Source organism: Procambarus clarkii, chromosome 18 (genome assembly GCF_040958095.1).
Source record: "Procambarus clarkii isolate CNS0578487 chromosome 18, FALCON_Pclarkii_2.0, whole genome shotgun sequence".
Lineage (NCBI taxonomy): Eukaryota > Metazoa > Arthropoda > Malacostraca > Decapoda > Cambaridae > Procambarus > Procambarus clarkii.
Window position 1 is genome coordinate 28388222 of NC_091167.1, and position 25284 is coordinate 28413505.

At 37.9% G+C, this 25284-nt stretch overlaps 1 protein-coding gene across 1 annotated transcript in view; it reads right to left on the reverse strand.

The window, feature by feature from the left end:
• Positions 1-7175: 7175 nt before the first annotated feature.
• Positions 7176-25284, reverse strand: part of LOC123754349 (adducin 1-like protein hts) — a 153107-nt gene continuing 134998 nt past the window's right edge. The window contains 5 exon segments of the mRNA XM_045736662.2: positions 7176-8776; positions 14899-15092; positions 16543-16610; positions 23898-23954; positions 24572-24646. Coding sequence (XP_045592618.1) covers positions 14952-15092; positions 16543-16610; positions 23898-23954; positions 24572-24646 — 341 coding nt within the window. The 3' untranslated portion in view covers positions 7176-8776; positions 14899-14951.

The window sequence follows — 25284 nt, forward strand, 5'->3', positions numbered from 1 at the left end:
TAAAATGACGTTTGGAAAACACACACACACACACACACAATATGTAACTAGATGTACATGTGATGTAAATGGTTACAGCAGTTGTTGTTGTAGGACATGACAGCATCGAGGCAGGGCGAGCCATAAGGTGTTACTGTGGAGTGCCAGTGGTGGTAAAGACTGGTCATGGTTGGTGAGACCAAGACTGGTAAGAGGTGGTGTTGCTGCTGCTATGTTGAGAGATTATTGGTTAAGGTAGATCACAGGTGGTGGTACTTCTGGCCGAGCTGTTGCGACTTTCCCGATACTGTGGTCAGTTGACCTTGTATCCCTGTCCATCTGACTCGGTTTAGAGCAATGCTCATGCGTTGCATGACGGGAAACTGCTTGATGTCATTGTAGTACATAGTTTCTGGAATGTTTAAGCAGCTCCTACATTATTTCTAATATAGTTGCTACAATATTAATAAGACACTCACAGAAAAAAATATTAACGCAGATTGTACATGTATATGGAATAAACAGTACCATCTCAGCTTCAGTAATTATTGTATCCGCTAAGCAAGGCAACTTCAACATTCAAGGTAAGTGTATCCTGTGTTTATTACACATATTATGGGTCTCGCAGTACAGTTGCCTTCATTCTCGACTCTCAATTGGGGATCCTGGGTTCATCTAGCAGTATATTGGTACTCGTGAATTAGGCACCTGTTGAGGGGTCGTATCCTGGGGAAGGTCAGTAGTTGAGCCTTGTGGAGGACCTTGATACATGCCTAATATATATATATATACGCATGCTTCTTGTCACCAACAAAATGAATTATTTATATTTTAAATTTTGTTAAATGTGGCATTTTTTGTGCATCAGGAACTTCTCTCTCCTTTATAGCATTACGTCTATGGGAAGTAGTGTTTGGCTTGCAATGGAAAAATAGCTCATCTCTGTCATAAGTTTGGGATTCCCTGGAGTCGTTTTTTATTTCAGAAGTACATATGCATACTTCAGTATCGAGAATAACTGCTACATTTAAACAGAATGGTGTACAGGCTATACAGTATGGAATATTATGTTTTTGAAAATTAGCAGAAAGTTGTACTGGGAAAATACTTCAAATTTAAAAGTAATGGTCTCACAAAAGCCGTGAATAATGTCTATTATATCATCCATGTATATAAAAGCTGGAGTTGGAAAGCATAGCATATGCTCCTTGCACAATGTCCTTTGTGTTTTCCTCTGACAGTCTTACTATCCACAACCACCCTATCTATCTCTTTGTAGAATTCTTTAATGCTTTCCACATAATTTGAGGGTTATATGTGGCCTATTTTCTCCTATTCACATTGAATTCCATTTGCTAAGTGTTGCTTCATACACTTATTTTATCCAGGTCATCTTGAAGGACATAACTATTGTCTAGGACTCTCTCTTCCTTGATAGCTTGGCATCATCAGCAAACATGTCCATGTAGTTCTGTATTTCTTCTGGTATAGTTTATACAGTATAGACGATGAACATTACTGGTGCAAAAACTGAACCCTGTGGTTCACCGCTAGTAACATTTCTCCAGTCTGATACACTCTTCAGTTACCCCCCTCAATTTTGTCAAAATTTTTCATCCATGTCAACACCCAGTATGTTCCAATTTCCAGAATACCCTCTTCTGTGGGACTTTGTCAAAAGCTTTAATCGAAAATCCAAATAAATACAGTCAAACCAACCATCTCTTTCCTGTAAGATCTCTGTGGCTCTGTCATAGAAAGTAAGTAGATTTGTTACACAGTCTTCCTGTTCAATAGCCATACTAGTCTGTTATTATAGTATAATAGTCTGTTATTGTCTTTTGCTGTCCAGGTGTTCTACCCATTTGATTTTAACTATTTTTCTAAAGTTTTGACTACCAAGTGTTAATGATATAGATCTATAATTTGGAAGGTGTTCTCTGCTACCATTTTTGTAGATTGGAACTATATTTGCCTTTTTCCATATATCTGTTCCTGTACATATGATTCCTGTACATAAAGATGTCTGAAATACTGTATTAATTGAATGAAATGCTCAGTTCAGGTGTGAATGGTCTCGGGACACAAAGTGAAACTCCATCTGGGTCAACCGCTTTGTTTTCTCCTATTTCCTCGAGTTTTTATGTACTTCATGTCAGGACACCTCTTATGTATTCTGTGGAGTTCTCTGAAATTGGCATTGTGGGTGGTTCTCTGAAAACCTCAATTTGCGCGTGCACACTTTGGAACTGTCCATTTAATATTTCACACATTTTTTCTTTCTTGTGAATCTGTTTCTCTGAATGCAGCTTGATTTTAATAAATTAATAGAAAAGACCTAGTTCTGTTTTATGACTTGTCTTTGTCTCTTCACACTGCTGTGTAGTCGTTTCTTGTTAGTTTTGCCAATATGTTTGAAGGTTAGATCTCTTCTATATTGATTCCTTTGTTTTGTCTTCTGATTTCTGTTGAACCAGTCTTAGTTTTCTAGTTTTGCATCTCTCTTTTGGTATAAATTTTGTTGTGCCTTTGTCATATATTTCACAAAATTTGGCATACTACTTCATTACCTAACAGACCTTTCCAAAAAATTGGCATTCTACTTCCTTACCTAACAACAGACCTTTCCAATCAAATTCATTAAAAAGCTTGCTAAGTTTTCCAATCTCCTCTCTTGAAAGAAAGTTTTTCAACCGTTTGATTTTCCCTTTCGCTTCTAGATTATGACACATTGCATGTTTGATTTTTAACATTACATGGTCACACTTGCCCGTGGAGGAAGGCATTGAATGCCAAACCTCTTCTCTCCTGATAAAAACTAAATCCAGAATAGATGGAGCACCCCCTTCTCTCATTCTGTTTAGCCTGTTTAACATGCTTATACTGTACATGAATTTCTAGGATGAAGCTTACGAATTCGCCAGTACAAAGTAAGTAATTATCAAAAGAAGGCACAAAGTCCTGTGGCCAGATTCATGAAGCAGGTATGCAAGTACTTACGAACGTGTACATCTTTCCTCAATCTTTGACGGCTTTGGTTACATTTATTAAACAGTTTACAAGCATGAAAACTTCCCAATCAACTGTTATTATTGTTATATACAGCCTCCTGGTGCCTTGGAGCTCATTAACTGTTTAATAATTGTAAATAAAGCTGCCAAAGATTGAGAAAAGATGTACAGGTTCGTTGACCAGACCACACACTAGAAGGTGAAGGGACGACGACACAATCGACTTGAGAATGGTCCAGGACGGACCAAAACGTCGTCGTCACTTCACCTTCTAGTGTGTGGTCTGTTCAACATACTTTAGCCACGTTATTGTGACTCATTGCCTGCATGTACAGGTTCGTAAGTACTTGCGTAACTGCTTCGTGAATCTGGTCCCTGAATATTATGTAGTGCCATCATGTCACTGGATATACAAATGGTGCTAAATATCACTGATGATGCCAAAAAGAGAACAAAAGCACACGAAGCAAGCAATTTCAAAGGCATGGATTTGCTAAGTATTCTATCATGGATTCTATCTTGTTTCTACAAATGATGACAAGGGACACTTGGGAAGCAAGCGACATGAATGTCCTGAAAATCGTGACATTTCACAAGGAGGTGCATGACTAAAGGGACAATGCAAGTTGGAAAATATAGAGCAAGGCTGTGTTCCATTAAGTGCCCATGAGTTGTGTGTGTGTGTGTAGCCAATACCTAACCTTATCAGAGCAGTTTCCCACCAACAATTACAGCGACAGGAGGAAGGTCAAGGAGATAGGCTAACCTTAAGAGCACACAGTTTGTTACCTGTAACACAAGACCAATGACCCTACCAATAGACTTGGATCATTGAATGAATGACATCTGAATAATGAATGGCTTGGGAAATAGGACTCCGATGGTTTCCATAATGGCAGTGTCCACACACACACTGTGATTTGTCTTATGTTAACTTGCGTGATTACATGTTCTAGGTTGTTTTTATGTAAATAAGCTGTGTCATGTAGATAAATTTGCCCCAGTAAATGGAGGATTTTACTTAAGACTTTCACTCAATCCTAGAAATTTTGAACTTTGAATATTCGAATATTTTTTAATATATTTGAATATTTGAGGCCAGGAGGTTCACTGATTTATGGGGAAAGTTCTACACGAGCCTTGCTTGGGGATCATGACATAACAGATGGGAGCCTGTAGTGGGTGCATGGGGTGTGCAGTGTGGCAGGTGTGTTGCCCCACACACACAACACACACTGTAGTGTGTGTTGTGTGATGGGTTTCTGTAGTCCAGTTCCAGCCTGAAGTAACATATTCCAGTATTGGTCTCGCATATGAGGTATACTTGGTTCAGAATGATTTCTTACACAAGTTCCTGAAGGCAGTTCTTATGTTCACCAGCTTAATATATGCCTCTGATGTTATCCTTTTCATGTGGGCTTCAGGGAACAAGTCTGGTGTGATATCAACCCCCCAGATCTTTCTCTCTCCCTGACTCCTGAAGGATTTCCTCTCCCAGCTGGTACCTTGTGTTTGGCCTCCTGCTTCCTATGCATATTGTCACGGGTAAAGAAGGGCAGAGCCTCGTTGAGCTTTACCAGTGACACACTGTCACTGCTCTCTTTAAAGTACTGTATCCTTATTATCGGCTCTTTACTTGCTTTTCCTCATGAAGAAGTTGGCGCTTAACCCGTGTACACCAGCCGCAAACCACCCTGTACTCCACTAGGCGAGTACAGGGACCCAGCAGCACTTCTGTGGACTTGATAGGTTACTTTCTGCCCCTAGAGAGCAGGAGGTAGAGCAGCAGGTGTCTACTTTGGGTCACCTGGTTATCCAGCTACTCCTGTGATTAAAGGGGTTCTCCCCTTTGGAAGAAATGACTTGAAATCTCTGCTCTAGTCCTCTTAAACATGAGGCTATATTTCCTGATTTCATTAGTCTTTATTCCTGTACTCGGTAGCCAGTACTCTACTGTCAGGCTTTCATATATATATATGACATGGCATAACGGTAATGAAGGCTCATATAAACACAGCATTTAAAACTAAAGGAACATTTACTGACAAAAATACATAAATAATTTGTCTTGGATAGCGTCAATCAAGTCTGCAATCAATGGCCGCTCAATCAATAATGGGTGCATGTTCATTCATATTATATATATATATATGTCGTACCTAATAGCCAGAACGCACTTCTCTGCCTACTATGCAAGGCCCGATTTGCCTAATAAGCCAGGTTTTCATGAATTAATTGTTTTTCGACTACCTAACCTACCTAACCAAACCTAACCTAACTTTTTCGGCTACCTAACCTAACCTAACCTAAAAAGATAGGTTAGGTTAGGTTAGGTAGGGTTGGTTAGGTTCGGTCATATATCTACCTTAATTTTAACTCCAATAAAAAAATATTGACCTCATACATAATGAAATGGGTAGCTTTATCATCTCATAAGAAAAAAAATTGAGAAAATATAATAATTCAGGAAAACTTGGCTTATTAGGCAAATCGGGCCTTGCATAGTAGACCGAGAAGTGCGTTCTGGCTACTAGGTACGACATATATATATATAATATATATATATATATATATATATATATATATATATATATATATATATATATATATATATATATATATATATATATATATATATATATATATATATATATATAATTTATTTTTGAATGAATGATAATAAAATTCCTACAAGTTCCCTTAGGAACACCTACTCAACAAGGAAAAGGGGAGGACAGATTACTTAGGTAGGAAATTATTATATCTCCAGTGGTTTGTAGCTACCATGTGTCGCCAGCTCACTAAAGTTCTGTCACCACATCCTCGGGTGTTTCCTGGCATCACATGTATCCTCTCCCTTCCTTGGGTAATGCAGACGTAACGCCGATTCTCTCTACGCACCAGGGGGCTGCTCGCTGTGGGGCGTCCAAAGCTGGTGTCAACACTTGACTTCTTAGGCCTTTGTCGCTCCATGGGATGTATCTTTTTCCAGGCAGCCTTATTATCAGAGCCCCATGCACTGATTCACTGCCATGGAAGATATCACAATGGCCAACTTCACTAGTTGGGTCAGTTTCCATGCAGGGTGACGTCCCAGTCTGTTCACTGTATTCACCAAAGATATTAAATTCTGCTGCACTTGCTCATCTCACTGGTTACTATAGAAATGTTTAATGTCAACAAATGGGTGCTCACAGCTTTGCTGGCACAGTCAACTAAAACATTATCTTTCTAGGGTCACAGTTGACGTTCCTCTTGCCTCTTTGAAGGCGAAAATCAAAAAGAGCACTTGCTTGCTATGATCTTAGTCGTTTCTTCACCAGCCTCTTCAATGGCCACTCCTTGTGGATTTACAGACAGTCATTACTATTTCCGACGCTCATTGGTCAGGACTGTCACTAGGCTTCGACGGTCAGTCCATTCGCGTTGACCCACCAATGTCCAAATGAACGTACTGTACTTGCAGCTCTGAAGCTGCATTCATCCACTGAATGTGGCATACTATCGAGTTTCTTCCACACTCAGCAGATTCCTTCGTCGACGATACTCATTTGACCTCATTCCAGAAAGGTACCCTTATCGCTTCAGTATGCTCAGTGTTCTGTCGCTTCTCTTTTGGGCTTGACTCTCCACTTAAGATCCAAATCTGCTGATTCTCCCGAGAATGCCCAAGGTCAAAACTTCCCCATTCGAAGTCTAGCCGGACTCCGTTCCCTGAAACACAGTTTTAGCTAACTGCTAAAAAGTGCAAATTCAATTTGATCTCAACCAATGCTGGATCTGCCACGACAGAACCACGGAGATAGACAGGTTGTAATGAGTTACAACCTATCCAAACTCATGAGAAACTAAATCTCATGAGTTTCTATGAGATTTAACTCATAGAAACTATATTTTGTACAGTATTTTGATTTCAATGTGACATCTCTAGAAAGCCTCACCATACTGTATGAACATAAAAGTTCGTGGAACAGATTAATCAAAACATTATACCATATAGAGAAAGCAATTTTTCTGAAGTTATAGGCTTTTGGAAAAGTGAGTAATTTATTATTTTCTAGGCCTGAACCCCCTCCAAAAACAATATATGTGCCTGTATGTCATTGGTATAAGGCCTCTAAGATACATAAAGCTTTTAAAATAACTAATAAAATTATATACAGTAGGTTATGGAATGAAAAAACATTGACTTAGAATTTGTAAAATTGGGACATTTTATTTTCTTTCCAAAACAAGCTAAAATCAGCTGCCTGCATATTCATATAATTATAATAATAATAATAATGATTTATTTAGATGCTATAATACAGATGTATATAAAACAGTGCTAAGCTGTGATTAAAAAAATGAATGTGTAGCCAATAAAACAATCCACCTTCTAGCAGCAAGAGAAGACAAATGTGGTCCTACAACAACCTCCAGCATCCCCAGCTGAGTGTCTCAACTTGTGGAATTAATAAAGTCAACTTGACCAATTTCTCCTTATCTGATAACTCTACTGAGCTCCTTTGCTCATAGGCAGACTGAGTGAATTCAAGGCCACTAGATTAAGACATCAGCTGGGCGACGCAAATGGTGACCCAAGCATTGACCAGTCACAGGTATCTGCATCAACAAATATTTTTTTCTGGACACAAGTTACAAGGTTAACAGGAAGGATGAAAATATAGCAGCAAAGATGATCTCATTGCTTATAAGCAATGGGTCTACTAATGCTGACTAACATAGAAATTATAAGTCATAGGATATCCCCAGCTGATACTATGGTCCTTCCATTCTTAATAGTTGGAGTCAGACTCACAAAACAGATCATAAAAGATAATTTCTTTTAGCACTCATTAATGAGGCCAAAATAAAACCAAGTAAGGGTAGAAAAGATCAAAGAGCCAACCATTAGTCTCTCTTCATCATGTGAACCATTTGGTGCAAATGGTGAGACTTGCTAGGGTGAGACGAGAGACTGCTGACCCAACAACTATCCATGGAAGGACAAGAGTAGGAGGAAAATGGGGCTGGTGTGCATTCATTCATTCACATAAAAGAATAAAATCACGGAGGTCATTAATAAATCCCAAATTCACATGCCACATTATCCCATGACACCGGAAATGGGAATCTGTGATTGTACTGCAATAGTTTTGCAGGAAATTAGCACAAATTGACCTGGAGACTGTGCTACATATTGGAGAGCAGGTGGGTATCATTAAGAAACAACCAAGGCATTAATTACATACATCACTGGTGTACTGTTCCTCCACATTAAGACTTCTGCAGATTAGCAAGTCGCACACATTCACACACAAACATTCACATCAAGCAGTGACAAAGGTGTTCATCAGCATCTAAAACTTGACTTGAGGCACTCTAATGAAAGATATAGATTTGATGACCAGCTGCAGAAATCTGGTACTAAAATAATGTCTAAAATAGAGAGCCTAAATTATAACAAAATTTATGTATCAAAGCTATAACTGCATTTATTTTCTTGATTCTCAAACTTAAAATTTGATTTTTAAAGAAAAAATAAATAAAAATCTTAACTATACTACAACAGTAACCACTAAAATTTTTAAAATAAAACAGTTTTTCAATCACTAACATTGTCTTATCAATAAAATTGAGTACAGGAAACAGATAGCATGGAAAACTAGACAAGCTGACTAAAGATTTAAGATGACAAGTCTTGGATCCGATGAACAATGTCAGCGGTAGCACGTCTCTCACCAGCACCACACAAGGGCTCCCACAACACATTCTTCTTTGCTATCTACAGGTTCTGGCAGTGTCTGCAGAAAACGTAAATTATTAACATTTTTATTAGTAAACTTCACAATTTCTAACTGAACATTTAAATGATTTTGGTATGTGGCTCCTTGGATAATGTTTAGTATTTAAAAGATAGCAATAACAGTACTAAAATAATAAAATATATAATTCTGATCAATAACAATTGGCATGAGGAAAGTTTATGATATCTATTACTGTACTTCAAATAACAGTACAATAATTTAACATAAGGGTAACAAACACTATTCAGATTTTCAATATGCATCTTTTCACACTATCCATCTGAAATCTGATTCTGGCATGTTTCTTTTATACAGGAATTCCCAGATTACAAGAACATCTGTTAAATGAACACTCATATTCAAACAGCCATCCTAGTTCCTGACTGTCTCAATTCGCTATAGTATATATGTAAATCAGTCAAAATATTCACATGACCCACTAGTGTCATACTGTTAACCACACTGCCCCAGTCAGCAGTATTGTGATCATTCTCATAAAGAGCTACTCCTCTTCACTCTCAAAGCCTTAATAGAGCAAGGTAACTTCACATGTAAATGACGGCACAATTAGTGTCAGTGGCAGACTAGTTGTGTCATTGTTTTCCCTTGATGCCTGTCATCCACAGTCATTGGTTACAAGATTCCTAAACCTATTCTCCCTGCCATTGCTGTTGTATAGCAGGCATATGCAGACAGGCAGGCATTCTCAGTCAATCTCACTTGTTATTCCATGTGTAAAAAGCCACCCAAGAAGTGGTTGAGGGGTGTGGAGATTGTAGTGTCGGGGGAGGAGATGGGAGGGTGTCTGGGGTGGGGGATGGGTGGGTGACCTTAAGGGGTGAGACCTGGTGTGTGAGGATGGTACGGAGGGAGGCAGGAGATTGAGACAGACAAGAACTTGTTATGTTATGTCAGCAGTCAGCCAGCCAGCCTGTCAGAAGTTTGTTAGAAGTGGGTGGGTGGGTGTGGTTAGTCTTTATGGGATTGATGTTTCTGGAAAGATGACAATGTTACAAATGGCAGCTCTCACAATTTTCATTGACTCTTGAAATTCATGATTTGTACAAGACCAAATCATGTTTACATCACCCCTGGATTAACTATTAAATAAAATAAGTACATGCTTAGGGCCTCAAGTAAAGAGGGACCCCACAGGTATTTTCCATTGCCATATGTACAATGGACCATGGTACAGCTGAACCAGGGGCCATGGAAAATGTGGCCCCACAAATTAAACAATATTAACATTAATTAAATTAACTTATTTTGAAAAGGTTAATAATGTACTTTATCCTTGGGAATACAACAGAATTTAAATCTGGCAAAGTATATGGTCCACGGAGCAACCTCAGCTTGCTTTAATAATAATTTAGTAATAATTCAGTGTGTTCAGGAGACAGGCAGCCAGAGTGTATTCATACATGTTAGGCTCATATAGAGGTAATAATCTTACCATAATCTTTCCAGTGCCTAGAGCCTCTAAAGGTCTTAATCCGGCCCTGTTAGTTTACCCTGTCTGGTGGGGTGGGGTCAATGGCTGATGCCAGGAGGAAGTGAGGGGAGGTGTTTACTCGAGATGAATTACAAATGGCTGACTGCCAATGCAGTACACAAGTATTTTCATTTATTTATTCATGAAATTACACCACTTCACTCTTCAAAAACAGCTAACTTTGACAAGCATGATAACTCCATAATTCATGGTAAATAATGTGCTGTGTTTTTTATACAGAATGTCCTAAAAATATTGGTTTTTGAAGATTTTTTTGTGGTCCAGGAACACATCACCCAATATATAGCATTGCGCCGATGGAAAATCTCATTCTGCTTTTTGAACAAATGCTATATGAACACATTTTCAGAACAAAACGCATTCATAGTAGGGGGACTACCTGTATCCTGATTACTATTCGGATAACTGATAAGTTGAGTAAATGGTTTTGGATAACTGGATAGCTTCAGTGTTGGCACATACTCAAAGACTGCAGGGAAAACACCCTCTTATAATTATTATTTATAAAATAAAACCCTATTCTAAATGTTATCAATTAATTTCATACTGTACAGTTTCAATTTAATGTAACATATTTGGTCAAATTAAGGCCTATGGGACTGGGGTTAGGAGGTTGCATACCCCTCTGGTCCATAAACTTGTGTACTTTTCTCCCACGTGTTACATAGGTTGATCATTGCTACAAGTGTGTTATTGTTTCACTTATTTAAACTAGGAAATGTCTAGTATGCTACTGGTTATGTTAAAGTGGATAAGAGGAAAAAGAAGAATGTAACTGTTTTTGAAAAGTTGAGATTGATTGAGCAACTAGAATGAGGACCCACTGTGGCAAGCATGGTACAAAAGTTTGCCAATGGGACTAACAATATTTCAGACACAAAAAAGTAAGGGGGAAAGCTATTGAAGTTTGTTACTAATAGGAAAAGTCTTGGTGTAAGTACAGTATTTCATATGAGAAAACTATTAGGGAAGCTAAGCATAAGGGGCTTCGATGGATTGGTTAACAAGTGGTTTATACAGAAATTTACTCCATGTGCTTTGATTGTGGGAGCCAGATTTAGTTGATGCCGAGAGGATTTTTGCTCCCTTTGTAATTATCGACCTCAATGGTAGCCCAAGCTGGCTTACTGGTTTTAAAAATAAGCATGCCATTTGCAGTAGGGAGATATTTAGTGAAATTTCATGTGAGGATGCAGACAGTCTTGAACAATGAAGAAACATATGTGAACTGAACATACATGAATTAACATGGATGAGAAGATGTTAAACAACTTCCAGATTTATAATGCTGCTGAGACTGGATTAAACAGGAAATACCTTCATACCTAACCTAACCTAACCTAACTGTGTGCCTTATTGTCAAGTTATCAAAGAAAGAATTAACACCTTAAGTTTGAGTTTGAGCCTGAGTTGACTCCTAATGGCAGTCAAACAACTCCATGTGATGTTGTAAATAAGGCTGCAAAACCTAGAGCATAAAAAAAATTAATTGAAACTTTCCTGTAGTCCATTACTCAAAGAATACTTCGGCAACAAGATAATGAGTTGAAAAGCACAGCAGAGCATCAAGAATCATGAAACTTAAATACTCATGGATGTAACTGGGAAGTGGTAAAACACACAGCAGGAGATAAAGGAAAATCATAAAATAGGCCTGGAATAAGCTGTTAAGAATTTATGTTCCAGATGAGGAGCCTGACTTTGAAGGCTGTGAGACAGAAATCCATAATGTTCACAGAAGCTGGTCAAGAGGTAGACCTAGAAATTGTAGGAAAATAGTTAGACTGGAAGCAAATGCCCCACATTTTGTCATTTAAAAAGATGAAGGGATAACCCAAAGTCTGCTTCCGGCAATGTGCATGTGGTGATGTCATCAAGGAAAACTAAAATACACAGCATCCATATCTAAAATTAGTTTATTGGATTTTGTAAACAAAGCTGCAAATTATTAATATATAAGGTATATTAATATTAACACTTAATGAACATCAGAATAGTTTTTCAGCAAGAAGGCTAAATTGGTAAGCAAAACTATTATTTATTAAATTTACTAAAGAGTAGTTTAGGACCTACAAGTCTGGACATGGAACACGGCAATTAAGGGAATTGTGTGGAGTCTAGTAGGGGTTCAGGAAAGATGAAGTAGGGATTCAGACTAACACTACACATTAATAATGCCAAGTGAATTACATGTCTAAAGGTTTACTGTACTTCAGCCTGATTAACTTGCTAAATTAAAAAAAATTATGTGCTGGTAGTTTGTAATAATTTATCAAATTCTAAATATAACATAAGGAAAATCCTTCATAATACTGAACTCTCTATGCTTCATAATCCTAATTATATATACCCGCCCCATTCGAGTTTTGCTGAATTTTTGCCGGGATAATCGAAAAAATGGTAAAAAAAATAAAATTTATTCTTGTTTTAATTTGCAAGAAATCTCAGTAACCAGAATTTTTATTCAACTTGAGCAGTCATAAATTCGAACTAACATAGGAAAAATGCTAACATAGTTCCAATCTACAAAAGTGGCAGCAGGAAAGACCCCCTCAATTATACACCTATATCATTGACAAGTGTAATAGTGAAAATATTGGAAAAATAATAAAAACTAAATGGGTAGAACACCTGGAGAGAAATGATATAATATCAGACAGACAGTATGGCTTTCGATCTGGAAGATCCTGTGTATTGAATTTACTCGGTTTCTATCAGTTTCCACAGAGATTTTACAGGAAAGAGATGGTTGGGTTGACTGCATCTATCTGGACCTAAAAAAGGCTTAAAAGATTGTCGTGCCCTTCAAGAAGACCTGGACAAAATAAGTATATGGAGCACCACTTGGCAAATGGAATTTAATGTGCATAAATGCCATGTTATGGAATGTGGAATAGGAGAACATAGACCCCACACAAAATACATGTATAAATTATGTGAGAAATCTTTAAAGAATTCTGATAAAGAAAGAGATCTAGGGGTGGTTCTAGATAGAAAACTGTCACCTGAGGACCACATAAAGAACGTTGTGCGAGGAGCCTATGCCACGCTTTCTAACTTCAGAATTGCCTTTAAATACATGGATGGCGAAATACTAAAGAAATTGTTCTCGACTTTTGTTAGGCCAAAAGCTAGAATATGCAGGGTTGTATGGTGCCCATATCTTATGAAGCAATCAACAAACTGGAAAAGGTGCAAAGACATGCTACTAAGTGGCTCCCAGAACTGAAGGGCAAGAGCTACAAGAAGAGGTTAGAGGCATTAAATATGCCAAAACTAGAAGACAGAAGAAAAAGAGGTGATATGATCATTACATACAAAATAGTAACAGGAATTGATAAAATCGATAGGGGAAGATTTCCTGAGACCTGGAACTTCAAGAAGAAGAGGCCATAGATTTAAACTAACTAAACAAAGATGCCGAAGAAATATAAGAAAATTCACTTTCGCAAACAGAGTGGTAGACAGTTGAAACAAGTTAAATGAGAAGGTGGTGGAGACCAAAACCGTCAGTAGCTTCAAAGCATTGTATGACAGAGTGCTGGATAGACGGGACACCACAAACGTAGCTCTCATCCTGTAACTACACTTAGGTAATTACACACACACACACACACACACACACACACACACACACACACACACACACACACACACACACACACACATGCACGCACAGCATTTCGAGCAAGTCCTCAATCCTAAATTTTCCCTGGAATATGACCAGCCAAATCGCTTAACCAGGTGCCCATTCACTGTTGAGTGAATAGAAGCTACAGTAATGTAACAAAATAGTTTTATCTAGCTTTCTTGCCTAATTAGACATTAACTAGTGCACATTGCTCCAGAAAAATGAGTTTATACTGTAATGACTATTTTACCTACAAATGAAGACATTGTGAAATGGCTGTTTTCCCAATACAGTATACTGGAGCTCACAATATTTGAATATATAAACTTTAACACTGAATATGTTTTCTAAATCAAAAGCAGAGACTTGCATGAAAAATAGCTAATCACTTAATTTCTATTGTTATGAGAACAAATAATAGCTTACAAACACTTAAACACCTTTGTCTGATAGTCTTCATAAATAACATGCAAACAGGGTATATTCCCTTTTTGGACTTGAGAAAGAAAAGTGTTTTAGTGAATATATGATTAAGAGCATACTCACTTTAGATGGGAAAATCCTGGTAGATAATGATTGGAAAAAAGACAAGTACACAAGGATGATAAATTAGACAAGCAAAATTATAGCAAAGATTATTATATGCTAAATTTGAACTAGTGTTGGGATTCAAGGAGCAATAATAGTAAATGAAGTCGAGACTTGATATGTGAGAGCAAGACAGCGTGCAACAACGCAGCCTTCACGCCAACACAGGACAGCTGCTCCACTAAATCTTGTCCTAAAAACTATTCTCATTACTGAATGAAGTGAGCATGACGTTCTCAACTGTCTTCTTGAAGAAATGAACAGTGAAAATGAAGAGAAATGCAACTGTGATATGGATAATGAACAATGATAAAAGCTAACAAAATGGTAACAAATGCCTTGAACAATATATTGTAAAACAAACAGGAGAACCTGCATGCATCTCACCAGCATTGGTCTACCAGAGACAGGAGTCAGTGAAGGAGTTGGGGTGAGGGGTGCTACTGGTGTGCAGCCTCCTTCTCCTTCTTCTTGTCCTTCTTCTTCTTAAGGAAACTTGGAGTACGAAGACCCTTTTTCTTCTTCTTCTTATCCTTAGAGATGGAGTCATCTGTTAAGGAGGTATCCTTTGTTGGAGAACCCTGTAAGAAAAATATTTTATGTTAAAATTTATTGCAATAAATGCATATACACTAAAATTTGCTTGAAGAACATGCTGACACCTTCATCCCCTCCCCGCCAAACAAGTCCTTCATAAGTTTTTTACCGCGATATAAATGGAATAACTACATACAATCCACAAAATACCCAAAGTCTACATTCTGAACTATATAAATTTGGATTTTTGTAGCCAATCAATATGCAGTGCCCAGGGGCCAGATTCATGAAGCAGTTACGCAAGTACTTACGAACGTCCACATTTTTCCTCAATCTTTTGATGGCTTTAGTTACATTTATTGAACAGTTTACAAGCATGAAAACTTGCCAATCAACTGTTGTTGTTATAAACAGCCTCCCGGTCCTTCGCAGCTCATTAACTGTTTAATAATTGTAAACAAAGCCGCCAAAGATCGCGAAAAGATGTACAGGTTCGTAAGTGCTTGCATAACTGTTTGGTGAATCTGGCCCCAGGTATGCAGTACAACCTCAAAAATCAATGCAGTGGCACTTCAGTTAACCAGTTATTCATTTCCCAAGTAAAACATCGCAGGTTTGAAACCTGCGGTGCTGCCGCCTCCCTGGTGTGGCCCTGTTTTTCTTTCCCTCTGTGTAGTTAGCTTCAGGGAGCCGACAGGGTTTCCCACAGAAAACCAGCGTTGAATATAATGAAACAACAGTTTCTGGGTGAGCCCCAGAGGCTCCCACACACTCCCGCCTTCCTTTCTGTGGCTTTCATCATTCAAAGAACTGGCTGAAGAGAATGGGGGGGGGTAGGGTGAGCCAGTAGAGGGGTACAGTTGTCCATTTTGATTTGTCTACCGTTCTAGGTGCCTTCCCTGGTCGATGCCATGCAGTACTTTAAATCTAAATTGTCCATGGACCATTGCTGCTTGCACCTCTCTGAGGGGACCAGGTACTGGCTCGTGGTCCCCGGTAGGCATATAAAGAACTCTGACTGTTGACATTCAAGTAGCATGGCACTTGATCAGTAAGATAACTTCAGTGTGCCAATGGGGCTCCCCACAGAAAATAAAAGAAAATGTAAAACAATGAAAATAAATGCTGGAGTTATTGCTGCGTGACAACCTTCCTAGTCATATGCCACCTGGAGACTACAGCTGGCCAAGATGTGACTCGTCTATTAAGCCCACACAACTACTTCGGCCCACCACATCTAAACCATGATATGTCGAGACTTTTTACTTGGATATTTGTGCTTTTCAGATGGCAATTAACAGCATTAAAAGAAAAAAAATCAGAATTTTTTCTTGCACATGTCAGACAATGCACTGAAATGACCAGCACAGTTACTGGTTATATTCAAATCACTAATTAAGAAAATTATTTGCAAAATGACCAATTAGTAAAATATAAACCAATTACTAGATTTCTTCAAGAAAATTTCTTCAAGTAGAGAGGCAAGCTTCCTACCTCTTTGCTGCTGTGCGAGACTGTGCTGTGGTGTGCTTCATTCTCATCACCATTGGCTACTGTCTCCCCTGAAAGAAACACAAAATTTCTTACAAAAATCAGGATCGAGCCATTTTACCGCATCCATAGGGGGAGGCTTTCACAAACAATATGGCATTTAAAAATTAATCATAAAATCTGAACATTAATGAATGTGTAATGGCAGCAATATTTCCACTACTAACTACAGTAATTCATAATCTCACATTTCAAAAGCACCATAACACATATCACCAGCCTCCTCCAATGGGGGCAATAATTCTTATACAAGTTAGTAAAGAGGAACACATGAAGAACACTATTAAAATACACACACTATTTCTCGTGTAAAATAACACTTACATAATTGGAGTCAATGCATTAAATCTAATCTAAATGTAACATCATCAGGAATTATGGAGAGCAGTTAGGGCTAGCCAAGGCACAAGAGGCAGTTCTAAATAACTAATCCTTAATAAGCTGAAACAAATACCATATTAAACTGACTGTCAAGACAAGTGAAGGATCAAGCAAGTATGAAGGAAAGGTACAGGCTATTGTAATGAGACAATAATAACTCAAAGTAGAGACTTTAGTTATGTTGCATGGTATGAAATATTAATATTACATTGTCCTAAGGATGAGTGGAAAATTTAATTACTTTTTGAGTTTAACTACAGAACAATATATGAATATTTCTCAGTACATTTACCAAATGATAAGCTGAGAGAAAACCCAGTATGGAACTATAATTTCACATGACTATATAACTGAAAAATATACAGTACTTTCAAATGTCCTACAGTACAGCTTTTCAATGCTTCTCAGTAGTGAACTAAATCAAAATTCATGCATATATATATAATAATTTGCATCCATGTTACCAACCACCTGACAGAATCAGCCAAGCAATCCTGCACTTGGAATGTTGTACTGAGAAAGGTGGGAGACAACCTCGCACTTCAACCTCCTACATGCCCATGAAAGCATCTTTTCTTTTACCTTATCAAATTGTCTGCAGAATAGCTCGTGCATACCGGATTTCCTTTATGGTAAGTTCTTCAGCATTCTAAAACTTCCTTCTCCAGCCCTGTCTTACTTTCAGACCCAATCTTTAGAAATTCAATTAAGAACAGGAGGTAATAAAGAATCATCTGAATTTGAACAAAACTTCGAAACAGATGTGGAAATTCTTTGGTAAATCTGGCAGCTAAATCGTACAAAATATTTGGTTGTGCCGATGTTGTCTTCCATAAGAATAAAATAGTTTTACATTAGCACTCTTATATATACATTCAATTCAGGTTCTAGCTTTTACTTGTGGTACCAAGCCATACAGCTGTGGATGCACTCTTTCAGCAACCTGCTGCAAACATGAAAGTTCTTATAACTCATCCTGTGCAAGCATTTGATGGTTCTCAGAGAACTGCATGTCACTCTAATAATAGCCTCTATCTTCAATGTAAACTATGCAAACTAACATGGGGGAAAAAGATTGATACTAAGGTAACGGTGACACCGAGCACATACCCCCTCCTAGGAGCTGAGACACTTGCCGGGGAGGAAGAAATGGAGGATCAACACTTTTCTTTTAGAATATTTTCTTTTTTATATAGTAGACAATAAACCGTAATAATAATTAATCTATATATTTTGATTTATATGTGCAATAAAAAATATTCAACAATGATAGTAGTAATATACACTAATTTTATTTTATGAATGACGAAAGTCCAAAATAAAACAAAATAATGTTGAGCCTAATGAAATGCCATTTTCTGGTGGGGACCTCAGTAGCACCTTGAACTAAGTGTTAGTTCAGCTATGCATTATGCTCAGGCCAGGGCATCCCAGTAAAAGATGATGCCAAATAGCAGGGGGCAGGGGAATCCCAGGTGTGTACTATACACCAAAGCACAACACAACTGTGGCATAGCATAGCATAACTCCCTCGGTACACAGCCCACAAATGACCAGGTACACAGCCCACAAATGACCAGGTACACATCCCACAAATGACCAGGCACACAGCCCACAAATGACCAGGCACACAGCCCACAAATGACCAGGCACACAGCCCACAAATGACCAGGCACACAGCCCACAAATGACCAGGCACACAGCCCACAAATGACCAGGCACACAGCCCACAAATGACCAGGGCACACAGCCCACAAATGACCAGGCACACAGCCCACAAATGACCAGGGACACAGCCCACAAATGACCAGGGACACAGCCCACAAATGACCAGGGACACAGCCCACAAATGACCAGGCACACAGCCCACAAATGACCAGGCACACAGCCCACAAATGACCAGGCACACAGCCCACAAATGACCAGGCACACAGCCCACAAATGACCAGGCACACAGCCCACAAATGACCAGGCACACAGCCCACAAATGACCAGGCACACAGCCCACAAATGACCAGGCACACAGCCCACAAATGACCAGGCACACAGCCCACAAATGACCAGGCACACAGCCCACAAATATCCAGGCACACAGCCCGTGAACAAGAGTGTTCTTGCTTTTCATTTGAAGTCAAGAATTATTTCATGAAGTTGAAAACGTGGAAAAATATCAAGATTAGTGAATTTAGACGTGTAGGCATGTTTCTAATTTCAAATGATTCACAGGAGTAAGGGGCATAAGATTCATTGAGGATCATAAATAAGGTACCATATTGTGTTACTAATAAATGTTAGAAACTGCTGTGTTGAAAACAAGAGTAAAATATCTAATGTATCCAATTAGTGAGAGCCAACATGTATTCCTAATTACCACTTCAGCAATAAGGCAAATGTTATAAGGAAGAACTTGCCTAGTTGTGCTGTAAGGGAAAGAGTTGTGTTGGCTCTTCCAACCTAGATTGAATGATGTATATGTCTGTAAATCTATGTAAATATAATGCACATATAAATAAAAAAATAATTAGTTATGTACATTATAATAAAGGGTAACCAGAGGACAGCAGTGTATACTTTAGAGTTGACAGGTCAACATAATAACACGCACACAAACAAGCACACAATCTTCTTCACTACCTCTCCCACTCTCTGCCTTCTCACTGTAGAGGGAGTATGAGCAAGCACGAACAACAGCATGTCGGTGTGGTGATAGGAGGATGGAAGAATGGAGAAGGGGTACATAAAGATAACTCAGAATGAGACCAGAATTGTAGAGAATTTTGAGTGTAGCCTGTGAAAGGGTCACACTGAATGTGCAAGGGGACAGTGCCAGTATAAAGAAAATAAACTCAAGATTGAGTTATAGTCAAAGAGGAAATAAAGATCCCCTAAAGAAAACCCAACCAATGAAAATGGGGCAAATGAGATCAATGAAGTGAACTGCCAAGCTTAGAAAGGACCTCCATCAGGGAAGTTAACATTTGTGGAAATTTTGCAGAGAACCACTATGAGAGCATTGCAGCCAGCAACAATGCAGGCAACCACTTCTCATGAAGCAGCAAGGAGCCTGCTGCTAAAAACAAAGAGCAGTAATGGTGATAGGCCTAATGAAACCGAATGGTGCCAAGATAGTGTAGTGGAAAGTGAGAGAGAGAGAGATGCTGTGAAAGGGACCCTGACACAGCTGCAAATGGAAGATAACAAAATAGAAAAGTTTTCAAGTTAGACCAGTACAAAATGTGAAGATCTTTACAGGTAATGGTAATATTCACAAAGTCAATATATAAAATTTTAGGAAATGGCAGACTTCTGTATGTACAGAATTTCAAAGTACAGTATTTATCTAAAGGGATAGCACAAATGAAAACAGTAGCCGCATAAAAGCGGCAGAAATGAAAGAGGGAAAACAGGAACTAGTATCCTTCAGCTCAATCACTCTTAGAGTCAGCCATAATAGTAGCAAAATCATCCCATTCACACCCTCTTCTAGCCCTCACTTCTACTTCATGCATTCCAATCCACAGCTCACTCTCCTATCCTTCCCTTACCCTCCTCTCTGATTCTGTTTAGCAACATCACTTCCAAATTCCCCCATGCAGTAGTAACTCTCGCCCAATTCCCAACTCCTCTCCAAATCCCTTTAATCCAGCCTTATAATGTACAACAACAATGAAAAATCCAGCCCATCCTCTTGACCATTTCTAGTGTCACTAAACTGATGCCCAAAATTGCCCAAACCTAACCTAACCAGGGATCCACAAATAGAAAATAGGACATCATCAATTTTGAGCTGCAATGATTTCCATGTATGTATCAGTTTTTGGTCTTAAGGGATTTATCTCTCAAATTGTGATGTACTATTCAAAAAGGATAGGTAGGAAAAATCACCCACACCTGGGAGATGGAGAATTTATTTTATTTATTTCATATACCTGTATTTATTTATAAATGTACAAGAGGTTTTACATTCTTGTACAGCCACTCGCAGGCATAGTGTTTCGGGCAGGTCCTTAATCCTAACATTCCCCGAAATACGACCCGCCAAATTGTTTACCAACCAGGTACCCATTTTACTGTTGGGTAAACAGAAGCATTGGCACCCAGTAAATTCTCCCCGGAGAGGGCTTGGAATAGCAGGGCAGGGAGGACTTGGGATGGTAGGGCAGGGACGGCTTGGAATGGTAGGGCAGGGATGGCCTGGGGTGGGGGAAGGTCTTATGGAATGGGAGGTAGGTGGAGGGGGGGGGGGGGGGGGGTGATATTTAGGGAGTGGAAGGTTGTTCAGAGGGTGGAAAGGTGGGTGATCTTGGCTTCTGCTGTACTTCTTTCCTAGTGTTATTTGCCTACTGGTGGAGGGGTTCCCACTCTCATCTGAAACTACCGAGTTGGGGAGTGTGGTTTCCCCTATTTCCTCCTCTCTCTACACCTCTTTCTTGCTTCCGCTGCCATGGGTCTATCTTCCCTCATCGTGTCCTCTTTGAAGAAATTAATTTCTGCATTCTATTATATTTAACAGTTTGCTCTTCTTTGCTAGAATTTCATTTTTTTTGTGGCCTCATTCATAAATACTATCTTCATCAAATGTTTCCTTTCCTTGTTGTACCATCCTAGCCTGAAAATCTTCTCTATACTGCATTGAGCCCCACTTTATCTGTACCCCTTTTTCAGGATCTGTCACTAAAGATCTGTCTTTTGCTATCCACTCATTCTGACTAGAGCCTTCTTGTTCCTGAAAACCTAACACCTACTATAATTCTTTTCCCTTCCAGAAGTTTGTTAGTGCACCTTGCTGCTTCTTGTGAAGTAGCTGCTGTTATGGCAAATTCCTTCACTATGGAGCTGGCTTCTGTGCTGCCGCATGGTGCTCTTTCAGGGGTGACTTTTTGAGGAGTTTATCCCTAGAGTTCTCATTCAAGCCTTGGGGGTTTTCAACTTTTTCCTAGCCTTGCTTGGCATAGTTGGACTCCTTGGCTAGGTGCTTCTGGAATGCACAAGTCAAATACAGTGGGTGCCAGCCTATGCCTGTGCTTTTAGTTATGTGAGCTTCAAACACACCCATGCTCTTAGGAAACTTTGGTTTCCAGTGGGGTCTCCCTGCTCCTTTGACACTGTTTTCACAACCCATTGTTAACGTGTAGTCAGCAGGATAGTAGTTACTATTAATAGCAGTGTGGTAATTGGCTTTCCTTGCAATTTCAGTGATTTCTTGCAGGTGTTCTAGTCTTTTGCATCATTTAGCAGCAGATTTACATTCTCCATTATCTCTAAGTATAAGACCATTTGTCAATTTCTTTGTCAAGATAGGAAATATGATGACTAAAGCCTAGCACATGTATAACAAGTTGACCTAAATTGGTGTGGTGGTTATGCGCCAGCAAAAATTGTTCAAACCAAACTAAGGTATAGCATAGGGAAAGTGAGAGTTAGGTTCCAAACTCTTTCAAAAGCTCATGTTTTCCACTCTCGACTCGGCAAAAACACCATTATCAACATTAATATTTAATCCTTCGTTCAAATTCCATCCATAAATTCAGCACACAATGACGTCCAGAATGCTTTTGTTGTACAATGATGACAACAAAACCCAAAAAATCATGAAAGACAATGTTGGGTGCATTGAAGACCACACACTTTGAAATTTAATATAAAAGTTATTAACTATACAGTAACTATGAATTCACGTATTCCAATACAGTGCAAATTGCAGGCGGCCTGTAGTATCCTGAGTGGACTACAAGGCTCTCACTTAAGAAACAACAAGATCTAATGTTTAAATACTGTACTTTACAGCTTTTAGTTACTCTTTTTTTTTGTAATTAGTACTTGGTTTATATGTAACTAATCAGGTGTTTAACTTCTTATTGGATATCTAATTACTATAATTTGATCTTTGTTGCCCACAAAGACAACTCTGAGATGCATCAGAATTTAGTTTTCTCCAATTTAGTTCAAAAAGAACTTTCATTCTTGCAGCAACTAGTCTGACACATTTCAAGGATTGGAAATCTCATAATGTTAGTTTTTGTCATATCTTTTATGCGTTACATATTTTTCTGCTGGTTGCTGCCTCCTATAATTCAACTAAGTTTCCCAAAAACATTTTTTGCATGTCTACATCAATTAAGCTATCTCAATTTTTTAGAATAATGCTTTGATTACCGATATTTTGTATTATCACCGATATATATAAAAATGTTGAAACTAAATTCTGAATGAAGTACAGTGAAACTTTAAATATGGGAGAAAACTAAAAAAAATTAAGAAAATGCTTGATATATTACCTAAAACTCCTACTTAAAGAAATATTGCATCAGATTAATATTAATCACAGAATCATGTTCAGTAAGAACATGACTCCAGTGCAAATATGCCATCAGAGAATGTGGTTCAATCCTTCAAGAATTACCTGATGATCTTGTGTTGCTCAGCAATTACGTGTAATATAACCTTAGAGTTACCACCAAAGACAACACTGCCTGAAAATAACTTGTTACTGGTGCATAAGATAAACATGAAAATATAATTGAAGTATGCGTGCAAAAAAAAAAAATAAATAAATTACCAAAGGAAACAATATAAAATGTGGTATACAAAATCTAAGGGCCAGTTGCTATAAAGATTTTTTTATATCCCCTTGAAATTTCAGATTAGTGAGTGAAGGACAAGCTTGTATACCTGGAAGGGGTCCAGCTATACTCAAAGCAATTGCTTGAAATATTTGGATATTTATATATATAGTATATATATATAGAAATAATTTACAACACCAGGACCTTAAGAACTGAACTGTAATAATGAAAGAAAATAAATAAAAAACATCTGCATTCCCAACCATAAATAAGATGTAATATCCTCTACAAATAGTTGAAGAGTTGAGACAAAGCATAAATAGAGTGACTGCTAACATGGCTGGCCCTTACCTTTGCGTGACAGAGACCAGGAGCGGCGCTGAAGAGCTGACCGCTTCTCACTTGCCACTGATCAACCAGACCACAAAAACAACATGCATTTCTGGTTAGTTTAATGCCATGCAGGTTGCAAATCAAAACACTAAGTGAACACAAATAACTATGAATATGCAAACATGAAGGCCAAAATTTTAGTTACAATCTGAACTCAACAAAACTACATTCATAAGCCAAGATGCAAAGATGTATTGAAAGCAAAAAAAAATGCAGAGAAACTGCTCACAGATTGTTTTCAAATAACCTAGAACAAAGGTACTAAATTAATGAAAAATCAGTAAATGCTAAATCGCTAAATGAAATGTTAGTAGGATTTATGACTATATGACTAAGAAAAAGAAACAACAGTGTATGTACTAAACTACTGGGAAATAAAATTTTACTTGCATGAAATTTACAAATGAAAAACCACTAAATTTACTAAACTACAAAAAATTATTTTACAATAAAATAAAACAAAATTTAACAGGCATTTCTGCAAATAACTCAAATTTTTGCAGTGCCAATGTCTATCTTATTGAAATTAAAGAAAAAATATGGTATAATCTTATTTGGCATTGTTTTAAAGAATTATTTTTCACTGAATATTTTCTTAAGGAAAACATTAATTTAAACCTATATACAAGTACCTTCATTCTTATAAAATGCAGACTTGGAACGCTCCAGCGTGGGACTTGGCTCCCGCGCCTTCACTCCATCATCTTCTGCTAATACAAGGACCAGTACACACTTCAGTTAGCACACTAAACTACACAAAGTATCAATACAAAAGGGTAAATGAAACAAATTTTCATGCTTAAAAAAAAAAAAAAAAAAAACCCTACATGCTTTCATGAAATGATTTCATTAACATTTCAAGCTACTTCATTTTCAACATTACCAATCATGCACATACAAAACAAACATTCACCATGCACATGGCACACATACAAATAAACAAACCATCACCTACATATTCTGTAAGACAAAAACCTTGCTTGTTGAGTCACAAATCTTGTCACCTTCAGTACATATATTGCACACACACATTTTACTCCCACAAATAAGAGCACAAGAAAATTGTAAAAAATAAATATTATATTTCATATTTACAAACTGTCTTGTAAAAATCAGCACATTACAATTAACAAGTACCTTTCATTGTCTCGAAAGAAGCGATTATTATAAAGCACTCTACACAGGAGATCAGGTAGTATGAGACTAAAATGGTTAAGTTGTTAGTCACCACAGGTAGTTACAATACAAATCACAAGCACCATTACAATATCCCACCTTCACTACAAATAGTTGTAAGATATTATTTCTTAAAGTCTACTTGGTATATATATTATATATATATAGA